The sequence below is a fragment of the Schistocerca nitens genome, chromosome 1 (genome assembly GCF_023898315.1).
Source record: "Schistocerca nitens isolate TAMUIC-IGC-003100 chromosome 1, iqSchNite1.1, whole genome shotgun sequence".
NCBI classification, from domain to species: domain Eukaryota; kingdom Metazoa; phylum Arthropoda; class Insecta; order Orthoptera; family Acrididae; genus Schistocerca; species Schistocerca nitens.
Genome location: NC_064614.1, coordinates 594687437 through 594708686, shown reverse-complemented (window position 1 = coordinate 594708686; position 21250 = coordinate 594687437). Strand labels below are relative to the sequence as shown.

General features: G+C 38.5%; 1 protein-coding gene across 1 annotated transcript in view; it reads left to right on the top strand.

Moving 5' to 3' along the window:
* Positions 1 to 21250, top strand: part of LOC126256207 (neurocalcin homolog) — a 44949-nt gene that overhangs the window by 8531 nt on the left and 15168 nt on the right. The window contains exon 3 of the mRNA XM_049955463.1: positions 3428 to 3616. Coding sequence (XP_049811420.1) covers positions 3428 to 3616 — 189 coding nt within the window. The remainder of the gene's footprint in view (positions 1 to 3427; positions 3617 to 21250) is intronic.

Genomic DNA, 21250 nt, shown 5'->3' with positions numbered 1-21250 from the left:
TCCATGGAGTGTAAATGTGCAGTGTAGGATAGCAAACCGTCAGCTCAGATGCCTGTTTCCCATAGACAGAACACTGAAAGTGCACAGCTATTGCAGCCTTCTAACAGACCATTTTCCACAGATGCTAGGAGGTGTTCCCTTGCCGAGTAGCAAGAATCTGTGGTACCAATGTGATGGCTGTCCAACCCATAGTGCACAAAGTACATGACATGACGTCACGAATTGTTTCCAGATCACTGAATTGAACTCAGGGGACCTGTGCCTTGGCTGCCCCATTCCCCAGATTTGACACCTGTAGACATTTTTCTGTGAGGAAAGCTGAAAAATGCTTTCTACAAGGGCTTACCAGCTACACCCAATGTTGTGCAATAACATGTTACTGCAGCCTGCTCAGACATCTCTGCTGAAATGCTGGCACTTGTACAACAGTCATTCCATATCAGACTGGAAGCATGTATTGTTGCTACCGGAGATCATTTTGAACACAACCTGTGATGGTCAATTTTCTCATTGCTGGTCAGAATCCAAATGAGTAGTGTGCGAACTTGTATAGTTCTTTAGTGTGTGCTGCCATTGGTATCATACAAGTGACAGTGTGGGAACTTTTCAGAATATGAAGTCTCATAAATAAATTGCTCTAGCATCTTGCAACAAACACAACTGACATTGTAATTTACCCTACTATTAGTTTTTTAATGTCAATAGGCATTGTTCCCTGTAAAAAAAAGTGTATATTTGCCCAAAAATACACTTTGTAAGTATTATTACGGTCTGTTGACTGGCTAACAATACGAGCCCTTGTCTACCAATCCATTCTGTGAAAACAGCACATCCATAGCACTTTCTATTTCCACAATATATGTGTTGCACATTTTAGGTGTTTCACCCTGTATATGAAATATGCATTGCAGTACAAGGCCACTACAAAGAAACCTGTAGCAGCCATCTGAAAATGGTTTCTTGAATCTGAAAAGAACTTTGGTTGCTTTTGTTCAAAACTTTTGTGACTTGCTTCTAGCTAATTGCTTTTTAAAAGCAAGAATCATTATGCACACACTATATTCATGTACATCTTGTGTAGTGTGGGACATCTACATATAGCACTATGACACTTGCTATCATGCTTCATATTAAATCTGTGCACTTAATATGGATCAGGGTCTATGTGAAAAATATCTTGTGGTGATGTTTAAGTACTTTGCTCACTTGCAAAGCAGTGTTTTGAAGAGACTTATTCGGAATGTGCCATAACTACTGCTGTTTTTTGAGACAGTGCAGCACAAGAAAAACAAAAACAAAAAATATCCAACTTTGATCAGCTGATTTATATACTGGCCATTCTTTAAAATTTTAAGTTTCTAACTAGACTGTAAGTACCTACTTGGGCAGTTATTGGACATTTGCTATTGTGTGAGTAACTTACACCCATAGTTATTCTCATTAACCTTCATCAAACTCATTCCAGTATGAAAATTCTGGGCAGTATACCAGAGGCTCAAGTTCATGTATCTACTGCATAGTGGGAAGGGTCACACTGACTTTGTTTAGTCCATTGTGAACTCCATTCCTTTCATGCTGTCGTTTTACTACATCATCTGCGGGTGTACCCTGAAGGAGTACTCAATAGGTGCAGACTGAAGAAAATATTTCTGAGTTCTTCGTTTTCATATTAACTACATGTAGCTTTCATTTACTTTATTATAGTTGCTTTTAGTTAGCCAGGTGCTAACATTTCCAAACAAAATGGCCTGTCCTACTATTCCTTTTATTCTAATGAAGATATTAAAATAGCCCCAGAAATGTCAGCTTTAATTAGTAATTTTGCAACATTTCAATAAAATATTAGTTAATATGAGATGCAGCCCTAGATGTATATTAGGGACCTGCTTGGTATAAATCCAACAGTTGGCAGTGTAGGCATAAGAAGCAAATGATTAAGATGCCAGACAATTAAAAAAAATGTATCATATATGGTTTCTGTTCATGTCACAGTAGGAAGACAGAGACATAGCTTTAGCAAATTTAAAAAAGTAATTGTTAATTTATTTAAACGTATATTTATAATGTAACACCAGTTGTAAATGTTTTAAACCTAATCAAAAGTCCATACGTAATGCGAGCAGCATGAAAAATTCATATTTAAGTAAATAAATACATAAACATCGAAAATATTTCTTTTTTAGAAATATACTTTTTATTCACCTTCCATTGAAATAAAAAAAATGTTATTTGTCTCACAAAAGTTTGCAACTCTAATCATGTTTCGTGTATAACCAAAAAGGCTGCAAATTATGTAAGTTAAGTGAAGTCACTCAAATTTGGCGCTGGAGTGAAAACATTCTTGTAACTGATATAACTGTCAGGACTTGTGTCAGTCAGTTGTCTCTCATGAAATGAAATGACTTGGACCTGGGGAGCATATGAAAACATTCATGTAGCATGGTCACAGAGACTAGTTTCATTCAGTCCTTTCATTCAACTGAAAAATCAGACTGAATGAAAAGCAGTCCGCTGGGGAAACAGCTGTTAAAACCAATCATTGTCCCATCCCTACAGAAAATGGTGACATACTCAGGTGCAAAATTCTTTGATTGCCTACCCAGTGATGTAAAGAATTTAATCAAGAATAAAATTAACTTCAAACACACAACGAAATCATATCTGCTTCACTGTATGCACGTGGAAAATCAACGTTAAAAAAATCACGCAAATTCTCACTCAGGAAATGTACTGGAACTGTAAAACTGATTTGTTCCTCATCATATCAAGAGGCACAATAATGATCCACAGAATATAGAAATAACTAACTATCTGTTTCTCAGTCTGAGATTTTTGATGAATTTATCTGTGTGTTGACTCAATTTTTTTGTGCCTTTGTTACCCAGCTAGATGTCAAGAACTTTTACACAAAGTTTTTTGCTTAGAGTATGAACATTAATGCCTACTTGTGCTACCAGCAGATTGTTTTTGCTTCTTTGCAGCTGTGTACAGAGAGTCTTTGTGGGTTTACTTAAAATTTTGCTCTGAATCAGTTGTAGCCATATTTTGCATTATATGGACTTAGTCTTGAGTGTTTTAATCTGGATGGTATATTAGTATACTTGTGTTATCAACAAAAATATTGTTGTGTGGACGTTAAGTCATTTGGAGTTCATTTGTATTAAAAATAGGTGTGGGCAGAGTAGGTCACTTCAAGAGCTCCATATTTTATGTTGCTGCACTCTGTTTTGCTTACACTGTACTCCTTAGTTGCAGTTTGCTAGTGTGGCTGTCTGAAGAAGAACGATAATATTCAAGTGAGACTAAAGAAAATAAAAACCAAATGAGAGTTTCCTAATCAAACAGAAAAATTGTCATTACCGGAATGTGTACTGTTTTCTATTTTCTCTTTGAAATTTGTAAATTACTTGAGAATTGTCTGTTACAGTTTGCAGAACATGTATTTAGAACATTTGATGCGAATGGAGATGGGACTATAGACTTCAGAGAATTTTTATGTGCACTTTCTGTCACGTCTCGAGGAAAACTTGAGCAAAAACTAAAATGGGCATTCAGTATGTATGATTTGGATGGAAATGGGTACATTTCCAGACAAGAAATGTTAGAAATTGTGACAGTAAGTAATTCTGTTATTCATTAAAATATGTTTTGTTTTATGTAACCAATTCTTGTACAAACCAACTGAAAATAATAATTAACATTAACAGTTCTAGGTCTTATTATTTGGATGTAGCATTTTCCTCCATTTTATAATTAGGTTGTAGCCATACTGCTTTTTATGTGTATAACACCTTCTCAAACAATCAGTTTCACTTCTCATAAAAAGCACTGTATTACTTTTACTTGAATTGCTGGCTAATTGGTTTGATGTTTGGTACCACTGCTGAAAACTGAATCAGAAACCTTCTCTTTTGGCTCATGGTGGGCAGGAATGCTGCAGTCAGGGGAGCTAGATTTTCCATTAAGTATGCATGCTGCTGTGCTGAAGTCCTTCAGATTGGTGTTCTTCTGCTAAACCTTTTGCATTTTTGCATGAGGCTTCCACTTCATCTGGTGCTTCATTAACTTTCTTTTTTACTTCCTCCAGTAAATATACAACCTCTGACAATAAATTTTGGTGAATGAAGTCAGAATGGTCAGTCAGGCAACACTGGAGATTCATAATGTTGCACCTATTTAGTTGCTGCTGTTGACAACCTGCCCCCCACCATAGTTCAGTTGAGCATCATGAGTGTTCCATGTTAGACCTGTTGGACAAAGTGCTTGTTTAGTGCGTTGGTTCTGAACTAAAAACAGGACAGTGAACAAACAAAGGATCAATTTAAAGTTTTGTTTTAAGCGTGGCAAGACACTGGAAGAAACGCATGCAATGCTGGTATGTGTTCATGGGGATCAAGCACTATCCATGAAGTGTGTGTATAAGTGGTTCACCCATTCTCAAGGAGGCCGGGAAAGTGTTTCTGACAATCCTCGCAGAAGATGACTGGCAATTGCCGTCAGTGATGAAAACATTGAGAAAGTGAGGACATTAATCACAAACGGCCGTCGAGTAACTGTGCGCATGATAGCGGATGAACTGCAGATGAACCGTGACTCCGTGCGACAAATTACCAGATAAACGCCAGTCCAAATCCTTACCCAGAAGTTAGGGAAGAGGAAAATGTGTTGTAGTCTTGTGCCACATCACTTGACTGATGGTCAAAAGCAGGCACGTTTAGGGGCTCCAAAGGATTTTGTGGAAACAGTGGATGCAACACACAATTTCTTGAACCATATTGTCACTGAGGATGAAACCTGGTGTCTCCAGTATGACCCTGAAAGCATGGAATTGCATTCTCTGACATCGCCTTGTTGGAAAAAGGTCAGAGCCAAAAAATCCTGCATCAAAACAATGCTCATCACCTTTCGCGATAGTCAAGGCATTATCCACAAGAAATTTCTATCTGAGGGAACGACATTGAATGCTGCACAGTACATTGAAATTTTGACCCGTTTAATGCAACTTCTATGCAGGGTATGACCTCAGTGTAGTTGGCTCTAATTATGTCAAGCCCTATTGGATTAAGGGAACTTTGAGAAATTGCTTTGCTTAAATTACAGAGTTATCATTCTCCGATAGATTTTCAGTTACCTTCTGGATTGCTGGGAGATGATTACTGTAGTATTCCATTGCCACTAACCACGTGCCCGAGGATGTGACAAGAAGTTCAGGTGGCAAGGGGACATCTGGAAGTTGTTCTTTGAATGTGTGTATCTTTGATGGTGCCTTAACAAAAACTTTCTTTATGTAGAGATTAATTTATTTACTTTGGGGAATTTTAACCTTACTTGCTCTGCTTTACGGTTGGTACCATGTGCTAAACAAGTTACATGCAGCATAAAAGGATAGTCTACTTGAAACAGTTGAAACACTGCAGCCATATGTGCAATGGCATCTGTGAAGGCCAGAGGCACCGTGATTTCATTCACGCCATGAGGCTATAGCACCTTCAGCTCATTTGGGAGTTGTTTTGAATAAATCAAAATAAGTCCTTGATGCCACATCTGGGCCCAACTTGCCAACAATCAAATTTTCAATGTACTGGTCAAGACTGTCAGTAGTTCCATCAACAGAAATCCATGTGCAAGATTCCCCAATATCACCTTGGATTCTATGCAGTGGGTCAGTGAATACTGAAATCACCTAAGTTTTATGCAATGTTGACTCTGCAGCAACAAACTGATGGTAGTACTTCTCAGGAAATCTTTGAAAATAGGACCTTCAAGTTTTTGAAAAGGAGTTTTTGGTGCCACAATATCATGACAAAGCCACTGCAGAAACGGTTCTTTTTGGTGAATTCATCAGCTGTCTATTTTAAAAGTGTTTGCTTCAAGATTGATTTTCATTCAACATTTGCCTAATGTTAGGCTTAGTTAAGTGGAGCTTTTCACCACTCAAAACTTAATGCAAGAAAGAAACAAGATGCCATATAGAAGTGAGCATAAGAAGTATTTGGTAATGTTAAGGGAGGCTGGTACTTAATTTTCACAAAATAAAAATAAAAATTTAAAAAAAAACATACAATACAGTTTATCAATTTTAGTTTCCCAAGTATCTAGTCACTGAAAAATTTTTGTTATAACTCAAAACTTTTAAGAAAATCAAAGCTTAGTGAATCCTTTTAAAAACATTCATGCTTTTTTCTATAGATACAACATTTTTACATTCCTTACTTTTGGTGAGCAAAATGTATGAGACAGGCAAAATACCCTCAGACTTCAAGAAGAATATAATAATTCCAATCCCAAAGAAAGCAGGTGTTGACAGATGTGAAAATTACCGAACTATCAGTTTAATAAGCCACGGCTGCAAAATACTGACATGAATTCTTTACAGACAAGTGGAAATCCTGGTAGAAGCCGACCTTGGGGAAGATCAATTTGGATTCCGTAGAAATATTGGAACATGTGAGGCAATACTGACCCTATGACTTATCTTAGAAGATAGATTAAGGAAAGGCAAAACCTATGTTTCTAGCATTTGTAGACTTAGAGAAAGCTTTTGACAATGTTGATTGGAATACTCTCATTCAAATTCTGAAGGTGGCAGGGGTAAAATACAGGGAGCGAAAGACTATTTACAAATTGTACAGAAACCAGATGGCAGTTATAAGAGTTGAGGGGCATGAAAGGGAAGGAGTGAGACAGGGTTGTAGCCTCTCCCCAATGTTATTCAATCTGTATATTGAGCAAGCAGTAAAGGAAACAAAAGAAAAATTCAGAGTAGGTATTAAAATCCATGGAGAAGAAATAAAAACTTTGAAGTTCGCCGATGACATTGTAATTCTGTCAGAAACAGCAAAGGACTTGGAAGAGCAGTTGAACGGAATGGATAGTGTCTTGAAGGGAGGATATAAGATGAACATCAACAAAAGCAAAATGGGGATAATGGAATGTAGTCAAATTAAGTCGGGTGATGCTGAGGGAATTAGATTAGGAAATGAGACACTTAAAGTAGTAAAGGAGTTTTGCTATTTGGGGAGCAAAATAACTGATGATGGTCGAAGTAGAGAGGATATAAACTGTAGACTGGCAATGGCAAGGAAAGTGTTTTTGAAGAAGAGAAATTTGTTAACATCGAGTATAGATTTAAGTGTCAGGAAGTCATTTCTGAAAGTATTTGTATGGAGTGTAGCCATGTATGGAAGTGAAACATGAACAATAAATAGTTTTGACAAGAAGAGAACAGAAGCTTTCGAAATGTGGTGCTACAGAAGAATGCTGAAGATTAGATGGGTAGATCACATAACTAATGAGGATGTATTAAATAGAGTGTGGGAGAAGAGAAATTTGTGGCGCAACTTGACTAGAAGAAGGGATTGGTTAGTAGGACACGTTCTGAGGCATCAAGGGATCACCAATTTAGTATTGGAGGGCAGTGTGGAGGGTAAAAATCGTAGAGGGAGACCAAGAGATGAATACACTAAACAGATCCAAAAGGATGTAGGTTGCAGTAGGTACTGGGAGATGAAGAAGCTTGGACAGGATAGAGTAGAGTGGAGAGCTGCATCAAACCAGTCTCAGGACTGAAGACAACAACAACAACAACAACAACAACAACAACAAACAACTTTTCCTTTGTATCAAATTTGTACTCATAAACTTAAAAATTATAATAAAAGTGAACAATTGATTTCCAGTGTCTCTTAGTATTATTTTAAGCAGTATTTGCAAAATGTGTTTCACAAATGCATTGGTTTCAAAATATGCAAGAGGAAATTTTCAGTTCCATAATGGCAGGAAAACTAAGAAGTATAAAAGCATAACAACTAGCTTCATTGTTGCATGCTCGGCAGAATACAATTTTTCCATCTGTCCCATGAGCACAAAATCTGGCACTCACTGTCTTATACAACTAAGCTTTGAACTAGGTGTTTTTGGTATTCTCTTCTGTTGAACTATTGATGCACTGCAACTAGAAGACCCTACAGCCTGGAACCGTTCAACCGTTACAGTCTGTGGTCAGATCAAGACATATGAATACCTTTATTTGTGGAAACATGCAGTTAGCCAGGATTCTGTGATATATATATTTTTAAATATCACTTTCAGTCCTCCGACCTACAGTTCTTGATTGTTGTAAGCAATTCTAATCTTTCGAATATGCGAGACTTTTATGTTAAATTAAAGAAATAGGCACGTTTTAGGCTTTTAAAGCTGAAATAGGCATTAACATCAAAATAGGCTGTTTTAGATTCTATAAAATTAACAATGTCAAGTTTAATTAAACATAAAGTGCATAAGTACAAGTTAATTTGCAACTAGGAACTCATGACATTTACTCAGAAAGGACATCGGGACTTTAGTTGATGCTGAATAAAAGTATCATTTTTAAACTTCAAAGAGCTCATTTAACTGAAGCCTATCTTTTATTTTTGAAGATGGTTCAAAAAGTAAGATAACAAGCTATCACAATTGTATAAATACCCATTTTGATATAAATTCGATGTCTGGATAGAAGAAATAATCAAAACTATCAAACACTATTGGTGAAACACAGTGTCAAGCTAGAGGTGTGGATGGATGGATGGATGCTCAGTAGACAGTGTGTGAAGTGTAATAAGTTTTTTTGCATTTAAAGGAAACTTCTACAGCTGCAATTCATCTGCAGCTGGTAGAAGTTCATGGAGCAGGTGTAATGTCATGAAAACAGGTTTGATTTTGGTGTCAGGAACTTGATAAAGTCAGAACAGGTGTTCAAGACTAGTAAAGGTTAGGGTGACCAAGAAAGTCCACCTTATATGAGAATATGTGTTCAAGCATTGATTAAAACTTACTGTCATATTCATGTGAAGCAAATTGTACATGTACTGAACAACTTCCTTGACAGTGTAGTGTACTTTGTGAACAACACATTGGACTACCGAAACATGTGTTCATGTTGGCTTCCATGGCAACTCTCAAATGAGAATGTAGCAAAGTGTATGGGGTTGTCTCTTTATAACTTAATGTGGATAGAGGGTGTTCAGTTATATGCATTGTATCATCACTGGGGACAAAATGTGGGTGCATCATTATGACATGCATCAGTATCATGGAGACACCCCACTACTCATTAAAAGAAGGTCATAAAGGTAGTATCACAGAAGAAAGATAAGGGCACAGTCTTTCGAGACATGCAGGATGCGCTGCTGATTTCTTTCCTCCCCCATTCCCAGAACAGGAATATTGCCACTTACCGTGTGAGGCTGGAACAGTTGTAGGAGATGATTTGAAAGTTTGCATTCAGTATGCACCGTGCTGTTGCTCAACAGATCCCCACCTCATACAACCTTAGTTATTCATGTTCTGATCCAGCATGATCAGTGGACTGTACTGGAACACCCTTATACAGCCCAGATTTCACACCAGATGATTTTCACACCCTCAGACCATTAAAGAAGCACCTGGCCAGTTATCACTGCTGAAACAATGCCAGAAGGCTGTTGTTAACTGGTTCCTAGACCAAAACCATGATTTTTTTCCTTGCCGGTCGTAACATAGAATGGTTTACTGATGAAACAGTTGCTTCAATAGTCATAGTGACTATGTGAAAAAATAATATTTACTGTTGCCATAGTAGCTTTGTGCATTTCTTTGATTTCCTTACTAAACTTTTTCAAGAAGAGATTTTGTTACCCTACTTTTTCATCCACCCTTGTAAACTCTGATTTCAAATTAGTTAAAATTTATAGTTGTGTGATACAGGGAGCTAACTCTAAATGTAAAATAGTGTAAGTTAACGCATATGAATAGGAAAAACAACTTATCATGTTAGAATATGGCATTAGCAGTGTTTTCCATGACACAGTTAGCTTTTGTTAAATAGCTAGGTGTAACATTGCAAAGTAATATGAAATGGAACAAGCAAATAAGGATTGTAGTAGGGAAGGCGAATGGTCAACTTTGATTTACTGGGAGAATTTTAGGAAAGGAGACCACATACACAGGAAATTGGTGTGACCCACTCTGGAGTACTGTGTAAGTGGTTAGGATCTGCACCAGGTTCGATTAAAGGAAGAAATTGAAGAAATTCAGAGGTAGGTTGATAGATTTCTTATGGGTAGGCTCAAATGACACATATGGAATGGAGATGAATTGAGAACTCAAATTGGAATCCCTGAAAGGAAGGCAATGTTCTTTTTGAGGAACACTATTGAGAAAATTTAGAGATCTGGCATTTGAACCTGACTGAAGAATGATTCTACTGCTGCCATTGAACATTTCACATAAGAGCCATGAAGATAAGATAAGAGAGATCAGAGCTCATACAGAGGCATATAGATAATCAATCTGTTTTTGAGTGGAACATAAAACGAAAGGACCAGTGGTGGTACAAGGTACCCTCCGCCATGCACTATGCAGTGTCTTGTGGAGTATATATGTAGACATGGATGTAGATGATGTTATTGCATGAAAACACAAACAACTTAATGACCAAAATGCAGTCAATGTAAGAGGTAAATTATTACAGTGCCCAGTGGTTCTTCAGGCTGCTTTGTTGGAGCAGTAAATTCCATATTATCATCAGTTTTCTGTAGTTCCTTGATATTTAATTAGGTGTTACGGTATATGTGAAAATTAAGGAGCCCAGATACAATGATAAGCAGCTATCAATGCAGGAGGCAATAACACTGCAGAAATTTGTCACAATTTGTATGAAGCACTTGAATCTCCTAAAGTAACCTAAGGAAAAAAAGAGGCAGTGATATAGTGAAGATGTGGACACTCACAAATTATTAAGTTGACATATAAACTTCCTTTGTACAGAAGGAGGGGTGGGACAGGCTTTTTTTGCTTTTCGTTTTGTTTCAGATGATGAAACATGAATTTCATATGTAACTATTGTCTACAAATAGCAGTCCACAAAATAATGTCATTATGTTTTTTTCACAAAAAATGTTTTTTTTTGGCACACTCCACCTTAGAGAAAGCAGTGACAAGAAATCTTTGAGGCCGGTATTATTTTCCTTTAGGATTATCCTCTACCTAAATAATGCAGAAAATTTAGTTTGGAATTTTTGTTGGTCCACCTTCAGATGCAAGATTGCATTCAGTATTTCGGTGTCTCCTGCATATCCAGGGCTAATTTAGGACACAAGCCAGCACTTGGGGTGCCAAGCTGAGGGAGGTACCATAGGTTAATGGCGGCTGCTTGCGATGCCAAGCTAGCTGGGGTGCCAAATTGCAAGATTTGTATGCAATGTGTATCACAGAAGTGAAAACTGACATTGTTGATTGTGTGTGATGGAAAAGGGAGGTAGGGGAAGGGGGAGTGGGGGGAGAAGGGAAAGTCACTTGTGTGGAGAAATTTTCTCGGGCTGGCACTGCTCATATCAGAAACTGCCATGTGTCAAAATATTTCAAGGAGTTTTTAAGGGATTTAAAGGTGTGGTAACCTTTCACAAAATTTGGCCACCATGAGAAGTAGCTACATTAGTAAAAAATAAAGCTGTCCACAGCTTAAAGGTTGGTTTTAACACCACATTGCTTCACTAGGCATGGACCTATTGGTGGGATATGCCATTGCCTTCTGATGTTTGAAAAGACTTACCCAGCCAGTTACAGAGATATCTGTAGCCTTATGTGGACTTTGAATTGTGCAGTTCATCATTTTTCACATTAACAAACATTGCATGAGGTGCAAGAAGTGGTTAATGACAGATGTAAATCCCAATGATTTGAAGCCTTGGTAGAATAAGAAGAAGAAAGAAAGTAAAAAAAGGAAGATAGAAAGATAAAGTCACACACACACACACACACACACACACACACACACACATATATATATATATATATATATATATATATATATATATATATATATATATACAAAGACTTGATTTTGATAACAGTGTACTTTTTATTCTTTCATTTTATTGCCATTTCACTAGTATTGGGCCCATGTGCCTCTTCAGAAGTGTCTGTCTTAGAGATCTCTAGAATACAGTGGTGTGTATACGTTAATTTGCCAGCAATGTTTTCAGGTGTCACAATTTTACTTATATATAAATATTGGTTTTGTTCAACACTTGTGAAAGATGTTTGCTGTTAACAATCATGCGTTTGAAACTTTCTGGCAGAGTGAAAATTTCATTCACACATTCTTTAATTATGTAGCTGTGGTTATTAGTCTATAAATGTTTGGTCTTGTTTCATTAGCAAAGCTGTTTGCTTTATGATTTATATATTATCACTGTGTTTACAGGGACTAATAGACCACCCCACTGCCCAATTAATAAGAAAATTTTAAAATAATGTACTGATAATAAAAATTTTAATGTCCCTTTGTCAGAACTATCTGAGATGTAAATGTATAACAGCATGTTATGGTGAATGGCACTATAGAATAGAAATTCCTGTAATGGTTGTTGATTTAGACATAAACAATTTTAATACTCATCTTGATTATTAGAAGAATATATTGCTCAGCTCATCATCAGAATATGTATTTCAGTATGATGGAGGTCGAGGATTGTAGAATTTTTGAGAAGATGTTAATATGCAGTTGAAAAAACACGGTAGTTTATTGACAAGTCCAACTTTTCCAACAATTAACTTCATGTTTTAAATTTTTAGAAATTTGCTAAAGAGAGTTGATTTTAAATAGTCACTGATTTTATAAGTGTTGAGATTGCATTATTTTTCATACTTGTAGAATTATAAAAATATTGACATTAACATTACACACAGTGTTCACAGTGATCAGTCCAACAAGTAAACTTCGACTCCAACCTACATGAAAGTGAGTTCAAGACTTGACTCAATATGACTGTCCTCTCTCCAAAACTCCTTGGACATACTCCTGAAAAACCAAACAAAGACATTTAATTGGATAGATAAAGTATCTACTCACCAAGTGGTGGCAGAAATACACATAAAAGAAGGTTATAATTAGGCAGGCTTTCAGAGCCAGTGGCTCCTTCTCCAAGAAGAAGGGTTGAAGGGGAAGGAAGAGGTATGAAAGGAAAGGGCTGGAGAGGTCTAGAAAAATGGAAAGATTCTGGGAATTCATCCCTCTTCCTCCCTCTTCAACCCTTCTGCCTGAAAAAGGAGCCACTAGCTCCAAAAGCTTGCCTACTTATAACCTTCTTTTATGTGTGTATTCTGTCGCCGCTTGATGCGTAGATTTTTTTATCTATCCAATTAAATTATTTTATCAAAAATTGATTGTTTTAGTTGTTACAAACAAATCTTTGATTATGAGCAATAGTGATATATTTTCACTGCAAGCCTGGGTTAGCATTTACTAACAAAAAATATTCAGGATGTAACAAAATTCATACAAATAAAATAATTATTTATTTTTGAACCTAATTTTAGGATGAAATTTCTTTGACCAAATAGTGCAAAATGTGGAAATATATGCCAGTTACTGATGAAAGAAACAATTGGAATTTTAAGGATAATTAATAGTCTTGAAATGGATTTCCAAACTACTATAGAAAATATGAAAAGGAATGAAATTTCAAATAAATGTTCCCTGACAATTTGGTACTCCCAGAGGCTACCTTTTTGAACCTCGGGTTTGCAGTTTTCAGAAAAAAACATAGCTGAAAAATAAATGGTGTCATAGATTTCATTAATCAGAGTCTGTATTGTAATTTACTATTGAATGGGTCCCTTTGGTATAATAATAATGGCGTGTGATGAGGGCCTCCCATCAGGTAGACCGCTCACCTGGTGCAAGTCTTTTGATTTGACACCACTTTGGCGACTTGCACGTCAATGGGGATGAAATGATGATGATTAGGACAACACAACACCCAGTCCCTGAGCGGAGAAAATCTCCGACCCAGACGGGAATCGAACCCGGGCCCTTAGGATTGACAGTCTGTTGAGCTGACCACTCAGCTACCGGGGGCGGATGGTCCCTTTGGTACAGATTTGTTATAAGGGGCTCCCAAATCCATTTGTTTGTAAACTGATATCCCTATACAGTTTCTGGTTGGTTATGTGAATACTACAACAGTGATTCTGGAAAGGCAGTTTTGTTTGCTAGTTTTCAGCTGCTGCAATCAGTTTTTGTGGCATGTAAACACACTACTACATTTGAATCATGGTTGGGTTCTCAGGTTGTTATTTTCTTTTTAAAATGTTGGTTAATCTAGAAGAAGTGATTTTATGTGACATCACAGAAAAGTGGTGGTATTTTATTTTATTAAAGTAAGCATATTTAATCATTAATAACTACTATGCAAGGAAAGAGATAGATTGCTAATTACCTTAATGATGATACACTGAGTTGCTGACAGGCAAACAAAAAAACTGTTACACATTTAGCTTTTGGCTGAAGCCTTCTTCAGAAAAGGAAACACACTCATTCATTCACACAAGTGAGCACACCTTACACACACCTGATCACTATCTCCAGCAGTTCAGACAGGATGCAACTGTCATGTTGAACGGAAGCAGAAATCTGAAGTGGGTGGGGAAGGGGAGGGAATAGTGGATACAATTGGAAGGTTCTGCACACTTTGGTGCAGAGTGAAGATTTCATTCTGGAAACATCCCCCAGGCTGTGGCAAAGCCATGTCTCCGCAGTATCCTTTCTTTTACGAGTGCTAGTTCTGCAAGGTTCGCAGGAGAGTTTCTGTGAAGTTTGGAAGGTAGGAGACACGGTACTGGTGGAATTAAAGCTGTGAGGATGGGGCATGAGTAGCTCAATTGGTAGAGCACTTGCCCACGAAAGACAAAGGTCCTGAGTTTGAGTTTCGATCCAGCACACAGTTTTAATCTGCCTGGAAGTTTCATATCAGCGCACACTCTGATGCAGAGTGAAGATTTCATTTGGGAATATATAGATACCCATTGGGATATTTTGAACTGTTTATGGAGTCTTTACTATGTTATTTGTCAGGCAGCAGCAAGCAGTTAATAATCTGTGGTGATTTCAGTGTGGATTTCCTAAAGGATTCTGATAAAAGAAATGATCTGGAAACCTTATTTGAACCCTGCAGTTTGATCTCAGTGATTAACCTTCCAATATGGGTAGGTAAAGACAGTAGGAGGCCAGCTGATAATTTTTTCTGTGGTGATGCTCAAAGCAGGAAAATAACTGTTTACCCAGTATAATAAATGCTCTCTCTGATCATGATGTTCTGTTTGTTAGGATAAATAACATAGTGCCTTACAGTATGGATACTCTACAGGTGAAATCAGTTAGAATAATTAATGACTCCAGGACAAATGTTTTTACACCACAGGATATTACCTGGGATGAAATTTATAATGAACCAAATGCTAACATAAAATTTAATGTATTCCATGATAAATTCATATCATTATGTGAAAATAGCTTTCCACATAAGCTAATCAGTAAGGACACAGAAAAGCCATGTAAAAACTATGGATCACTAGAGGGATTAAAGTATCTTGTGAAAGGAAAAGAGAAATGTATCTGTGGGCAGAACAAGTAGTGATCCTGCAGTAGTTGCACGCTACAAAAACTGCTCAAATTTACTAATAAAATTTGTTAAAAATCAAGGAAAGTGCACATAATGTCAGAAGTCAGTAGTTCTGACTATACACTTAAGGCCATATGGAATGTAAGGAACAAGAGACAGAACAACCAGCCACAGAACAGGATAACATCACTATTGAAGAGAATTAATGGGCTATAAATGATGAGCCACGTGTAGCAAATATATTTAATAATCATTTCTTAAATATAGAGGAAATTATAGGGACAAATAGTTCAAGAGAAAAAGCACAACAGTATATTGAAAACGTAGGCTGCATAAAATTCAGTTGTATGAATGTGTCACCAACATCTTCTTCTGAAATTAAGAAAGTTACACATTTTCCCAAAAATAAGTACTCATCTGGTTTTGGTGGCATTTCCAATAGAGTACTAAAGATCTGTTCCCATATAATAAATTCTGTCTCATCTAAAATTTATAATGCATCACTAACTCAAGGCATTTTTCCAGAGATACTTATACTGTTGTCAAACCTATATTTAAGAAAGGTGATAGGACAGATGTCAATAACCAGCAACCTGTTTCACTGCGACATCATTTTCCAAAATAGTTGAGAAAGTTATTTCTTCTACACTCCTGGAAATTGAAATAAGAACACCGTGAATTCATTGTCCCAGGAAGGGGAAACTTTATTGACACATTCCTGGGGTCAGATACATCACATGATCACACTGACAGAACCACAGGCACATAGACACAGGCAACAGAGCATGCACAATGTCGGCACTAGTACAGTGTATATCCACCTTTCGCAGCAATGCAGGCTGCTACTCTCCCATGGAGACGATCGTAGAGATGCTGGATGTAGTCCTGTGGAACGGCTTGCCATGCCATTTCCACCTGGCGCCTCAGTTGGACCAGCGTTCGTGCTGGACGTGCAGACCGCGTGAGACGACGCTTCATCCAGTCCCAAACATGCTCAATGGGGGACAGATCCGGAGATCTTGCTGGCCAGGGTAGTTGACTTACACCTTCTAGAGCACGTTGGGTGGCACGGGATACATGCGGACGTGCGTTGTCCTGTTGGAACAGCAAGTTCCCTTGCCGGTCTAGGAATGGTAGAACGATGGGTTCGATGACGGTTTGGATGTACCGTGCACTATTCAGTGTCCCCTCGACGATCACCAGTGGTGTACGGCCAGTGTAGGAGATCGCTCCCCACACCATGATGCCGGGTGTTGGCCCTGTGTGCCTCGGTCGTATGCAGTCCTGATTGTGGCGCTCACCTGCACGGCGCCAAACACACATACGACCATCATTGGCACCAAGGCAGAAGCGACTCTCATCGCTGAAGACGACAAGTCTCCATTCGTCCCTCCATTCACGCCTGTCGCGACACCACTGGAGGCAGGCTCCACGATGTTGGGGCGTGAGCAGAAGACGGCCTAACGGTGTGCGGGACTGTAGCCCAGCTTCATGGAGACGGTTGCGAATGGTCCTCGCCGATACCCCAGGAGCAACAGTGTCCCTAATTTGCTGGGAAGTGGCGGTGCGGTCCCCTACGGCACTGCGTAGGATCCTACGGTCTTGGCGTGCATCCGTGCGTCGCTGCGGTCCGGTCCCAGGTCGACGGGCACGTGCACCTTCCGCCGACCACTGGCGACAACATCGATGTACTGTGGAGACCTCACGCCCCACGTGTTGAGCAATTCGGCGGTACGTCCACCCGGCCTCCCGCATGCCCACTATACGCCCTCGCTCAAAGTCCGTCAACTGCACATACGGTTCACGTCCACGCTGTCGCGGCATGCTACCAGTGTTAAAGACTGCGATGGAGCTCCGTATGCCACGGCAAACTGGCTGACACTGACGGTGGCGGTGCACAAATGCTGCGCAGCTAGCGCCATTCGACGGCCAACACCGCGGGTCCTGGTGTGTCCGCTGTGCCGTGCGTGTGATCATTGCTTGTACAGCCCTCTCGCAGTGTCCGGAGCAAGTATGGTGGGTCTGACACACCGGTGTCAATGTGTTCTTTTTTCCATTTCCAGGAGTGTATAATTGTATCTCACTTGTGCAACAATAATATTCTCAGATAATCACAGTTTGTATTTCTGAACAACTGCTCTACTAAGAATGCCATTTACTTGTTCACTCACTCAATTTTACAAATATTAAATAATAAAATAGCACCAGTTGGGTATTTTCTGTGACCTCTCTAAGGTATTTGACTTTCTGAATGATACTATTCTTCTAGAAAAATAAAGTTTAGTGGGACTGAATTTATAGTAGTAGTATGATATTCTGCCTTACGGCAGGTCTTGTCATGGGTTAAGCCTCTGCCAGTTTTGTCTGACCGTAGCCAGTCTTTTCATTTCTGAATATTTGTCTCCTTTGATATTGTCCAGCATTTGATGTCTTCTTTTTCCTCTTCCCCTTTTTCCCTCCACCATTCCTTCTAGTCCTTAATTCAGTAAACAGCTCCTCCTCAAACTATGTCCAATCCAGTTCCATTTTCTCTTTCTGATGACTTTCAGTGTGTTTCTTCCTTCTCCAACTCTTCTTAATACTTCTTCATTCCTTACTTGGTCTTCCCATTTCACTTTTTCCATTCTTCTCCATATCCGCATCTCTAGTGCCTCCAGTCTTCTTTCATCTTCCTTCCTCATGTCCAGGTCTCCGCACCGTACAGTGCAATGCTCCAGATGTAACATTTGGCAAGTCTTTTCCTCAGATCTTTGTTTAGTGGTCCACAAAGTAATTTCTGTTTCCTCTTGAATCCTTCTTTTCTCATTGCAATTCTTTTCCTAATTTCTGTTGAGCAATACATATCGTCCATTATTACACTTACCAAGTAATTGAAGTTATTCACTTGCTTTATTTCCTCTCCCCCTATTTTCATACGGCATTTTCTCCCCTTTCCTCCAATTATCATACTTTTCATTTTCTTCTTGTTAATTTTCATTCTGTGTTCTTCTAATTTTGTGTTTCGATCATCTAACATTTGTTCCATCTCTCTTACCCACTCTGCCATCACAACCATGTCATCTGCAAATCTTATACACTCCACTCTCCAACCCCCTATACAAACTTCTCTTCTTCCATCAAAACTTTCATTAAAACTTAATGTACGAGAGTAAGTCAGTTATTATCTGCAAAATAGTTATAAAATTTTATTGTAATCAAATAGGAAACTTACAAGTACATCATTTTTCGACGTACTCTCCTTGCATTTCAACGCACTTGGTCCATCGTTGTACAAGCTTCCTGATGCTCTCATAAAAGAAGGTTCTCAGTTGAGCTGTGAGCCAGAAATGCACCCCTTCTTTAACTGCTTCATCCGAGGCAAATGAACGGCCCCTTAATGCCTGGTTAGGTGGACCAAACAAGTGATAGTCAGAAGGGGCAAGATCGAGACTATATGGATGATGATTCAGTACTTCAACTTTGAATTTCTGGAGCATTTCAGCAGTGTGGGCAGCAGTATGCAGAGTGGCATTGTCGTGCAACAACACAACACCTTTTGACAGCAATCCTCGGCATTTGCTTCAAATTACAGGCTTTAGCCTGGCAGTAAGCATCTCACTGCAATGTACCCTGTTTATTGTTGTGCCCCTTTTTCCATAATGTTCCAGTACTGGACCTTCTGCACCTCAAAAAACTGTAAGCATCAGTTTTCCTGCAGACGGTTGGGTCTTGAACTTGTTCTTGCATGGCGAATTTGGATGTTTCCATTCCATACTCTGCCATTTACTCTCCGACTTGTAATGATGGATCAATGTTTTGTCACTAGCAATGATCATGTCTATGAAGTTGTCCCCTTCATTACCATAGCGATCCAACTGTTTTTTGTAGATGTCCAAGCGTGTTTGTTTATCCAACTGTGTTTTGGGACCCATCTTGCACAAACTTTATGAAACCCAAGTCTGTTGTGGATGATCTTGTAGGCAGAACTGTGAATAATTTGCAGATGATGTGCCACTTCGTCAATAATTAATTGTCTGTCTAAGAGAATCATTTCATGTGAATGCTCAATGGTTTCTTTATTTGTGGTGGTAAATGGTCGTCTGGCTCCTTCATCATGCATAACACTTGTGTGACCATTTCAGAATTTTTCAATCCATTTGTAGACACTCCATTGTGGCAAAACACTGTTCCCGTACTGTACTGAAAGTCTTCGATGAATTTTGGACTCTGATATGCCTTCCGACCACAAAAAACGGATCACTGAACATTGCTGTTCCTTGGTGCAAATAGAAAGCAAAGCAGCCATGATTAACAGCACGGAAGCGACAATGAAACTAACCTAGCAGCTTGAGAATTGCAAAGATATAACAACAAATAAACAAAACATGCATCATCAACGTAAAACGACAGTACCAGCAAAATAAACCAAAATATAACTAAATTGCAGATAATAATTGACTTACCCTTGTATAGCCAAACAATAGATAATGTCATATCTAACCAAAAGAATGCACAAAATTGTACTTAGTAATTCAGCCAATGTAGTTAAGGGACAATATTTTGACCGTAGAGAAATCGTGTATGGGATTCCCCAAGGCTCAATATTAGGTCCTCTATTGGTCCTTATACATGTAATTGATCTTCTGTCTAATGTACAACAAGCAGAATTAGTTCTTTTTGCAGATGACACTAATATTACAATCAATCCAAGCATACATACAAAAACAGAAGAAACAGTAAACAGTGTTCTTAAAAGCATCATTGACTGATTTTCTACACATAGCCTCAGTCTCAGTTTTAAATAAACAAAACATATTCAGTTCTGCGAGCTCCTAAAGCAACTTAGTTCAGTCAGATTTGCACTTAGAATAATTGAAAATCGTGGGAAGAGACAAGTCAATAAGTTAGCGTATTTTGCATATTTTCATTCAATAATGTATGGAATAATGTTCTGGGTAACTCATCTTTAAGATAGAAAGGGCTTATCGGTGAGGAATGTGGTGTAAGAATAATATGTGGTGCTCACCTGTGATCATCTTGTAGACACCTGTTTAAGGACTTGGACATTCAGAACACTGATTTACAGTATATTTATACGTTCCTGAATTGTTGTTCAAAAGGAACAACAATTTACATCATTACAATACCGGGAGGGAAAATGACATTCATTACTCCACATTAATGTTGTCTTTAACACAAAAAGAGGAGTGCAGTGCTGCAACTAAAATTTTTGATGCCATGCCCAGTAATATAAAATGTCTGACAGGCAGCAAAGTAAAATTTGAAAACAAACAGAAAAAGTTTCTCCTTGACAACACCATGTATTGCATAGAAGAATTTCGATTATTCATATGAGTAAAAGGTGGTGGATACAAATTATTAAATCACATCTGTCAGAGGCCCTTTTTCCAACTCAGTGAGATTCTGATAACACTGTCTCACATGAACATGCGACATCTAATCTCACAGTTGTCAGTCAACATCGGATGCTGTTCACATCCCTTACAATCCCTGCCAGACCTAAATCGCTCCAGGCAAATGCCGGGATGGTTCCTCTGAAAGGGCACGGCCGACTTCCTTCCCCATCCCTCCCTAATCCGATGAGACCGATGACCTCGCAGTTTGGTCTCTTTCCCCCAAACAACCCCCCCCCCCCCCCTCCTGCCAGACCTGGTAACAGTGCTAAACACAGACATTATTAATGCACTCTGGTGGCTGCTGTACTCTTCACAGACAGCTGCAATTGTAATCATTTACATACTCGCTGATAGTGTGAACATGTTTGAAGTTAAACTGACATCGAGCCATGTTTTCTGGGTCCTTCACATTTTTGTCAGCCAGTGTAT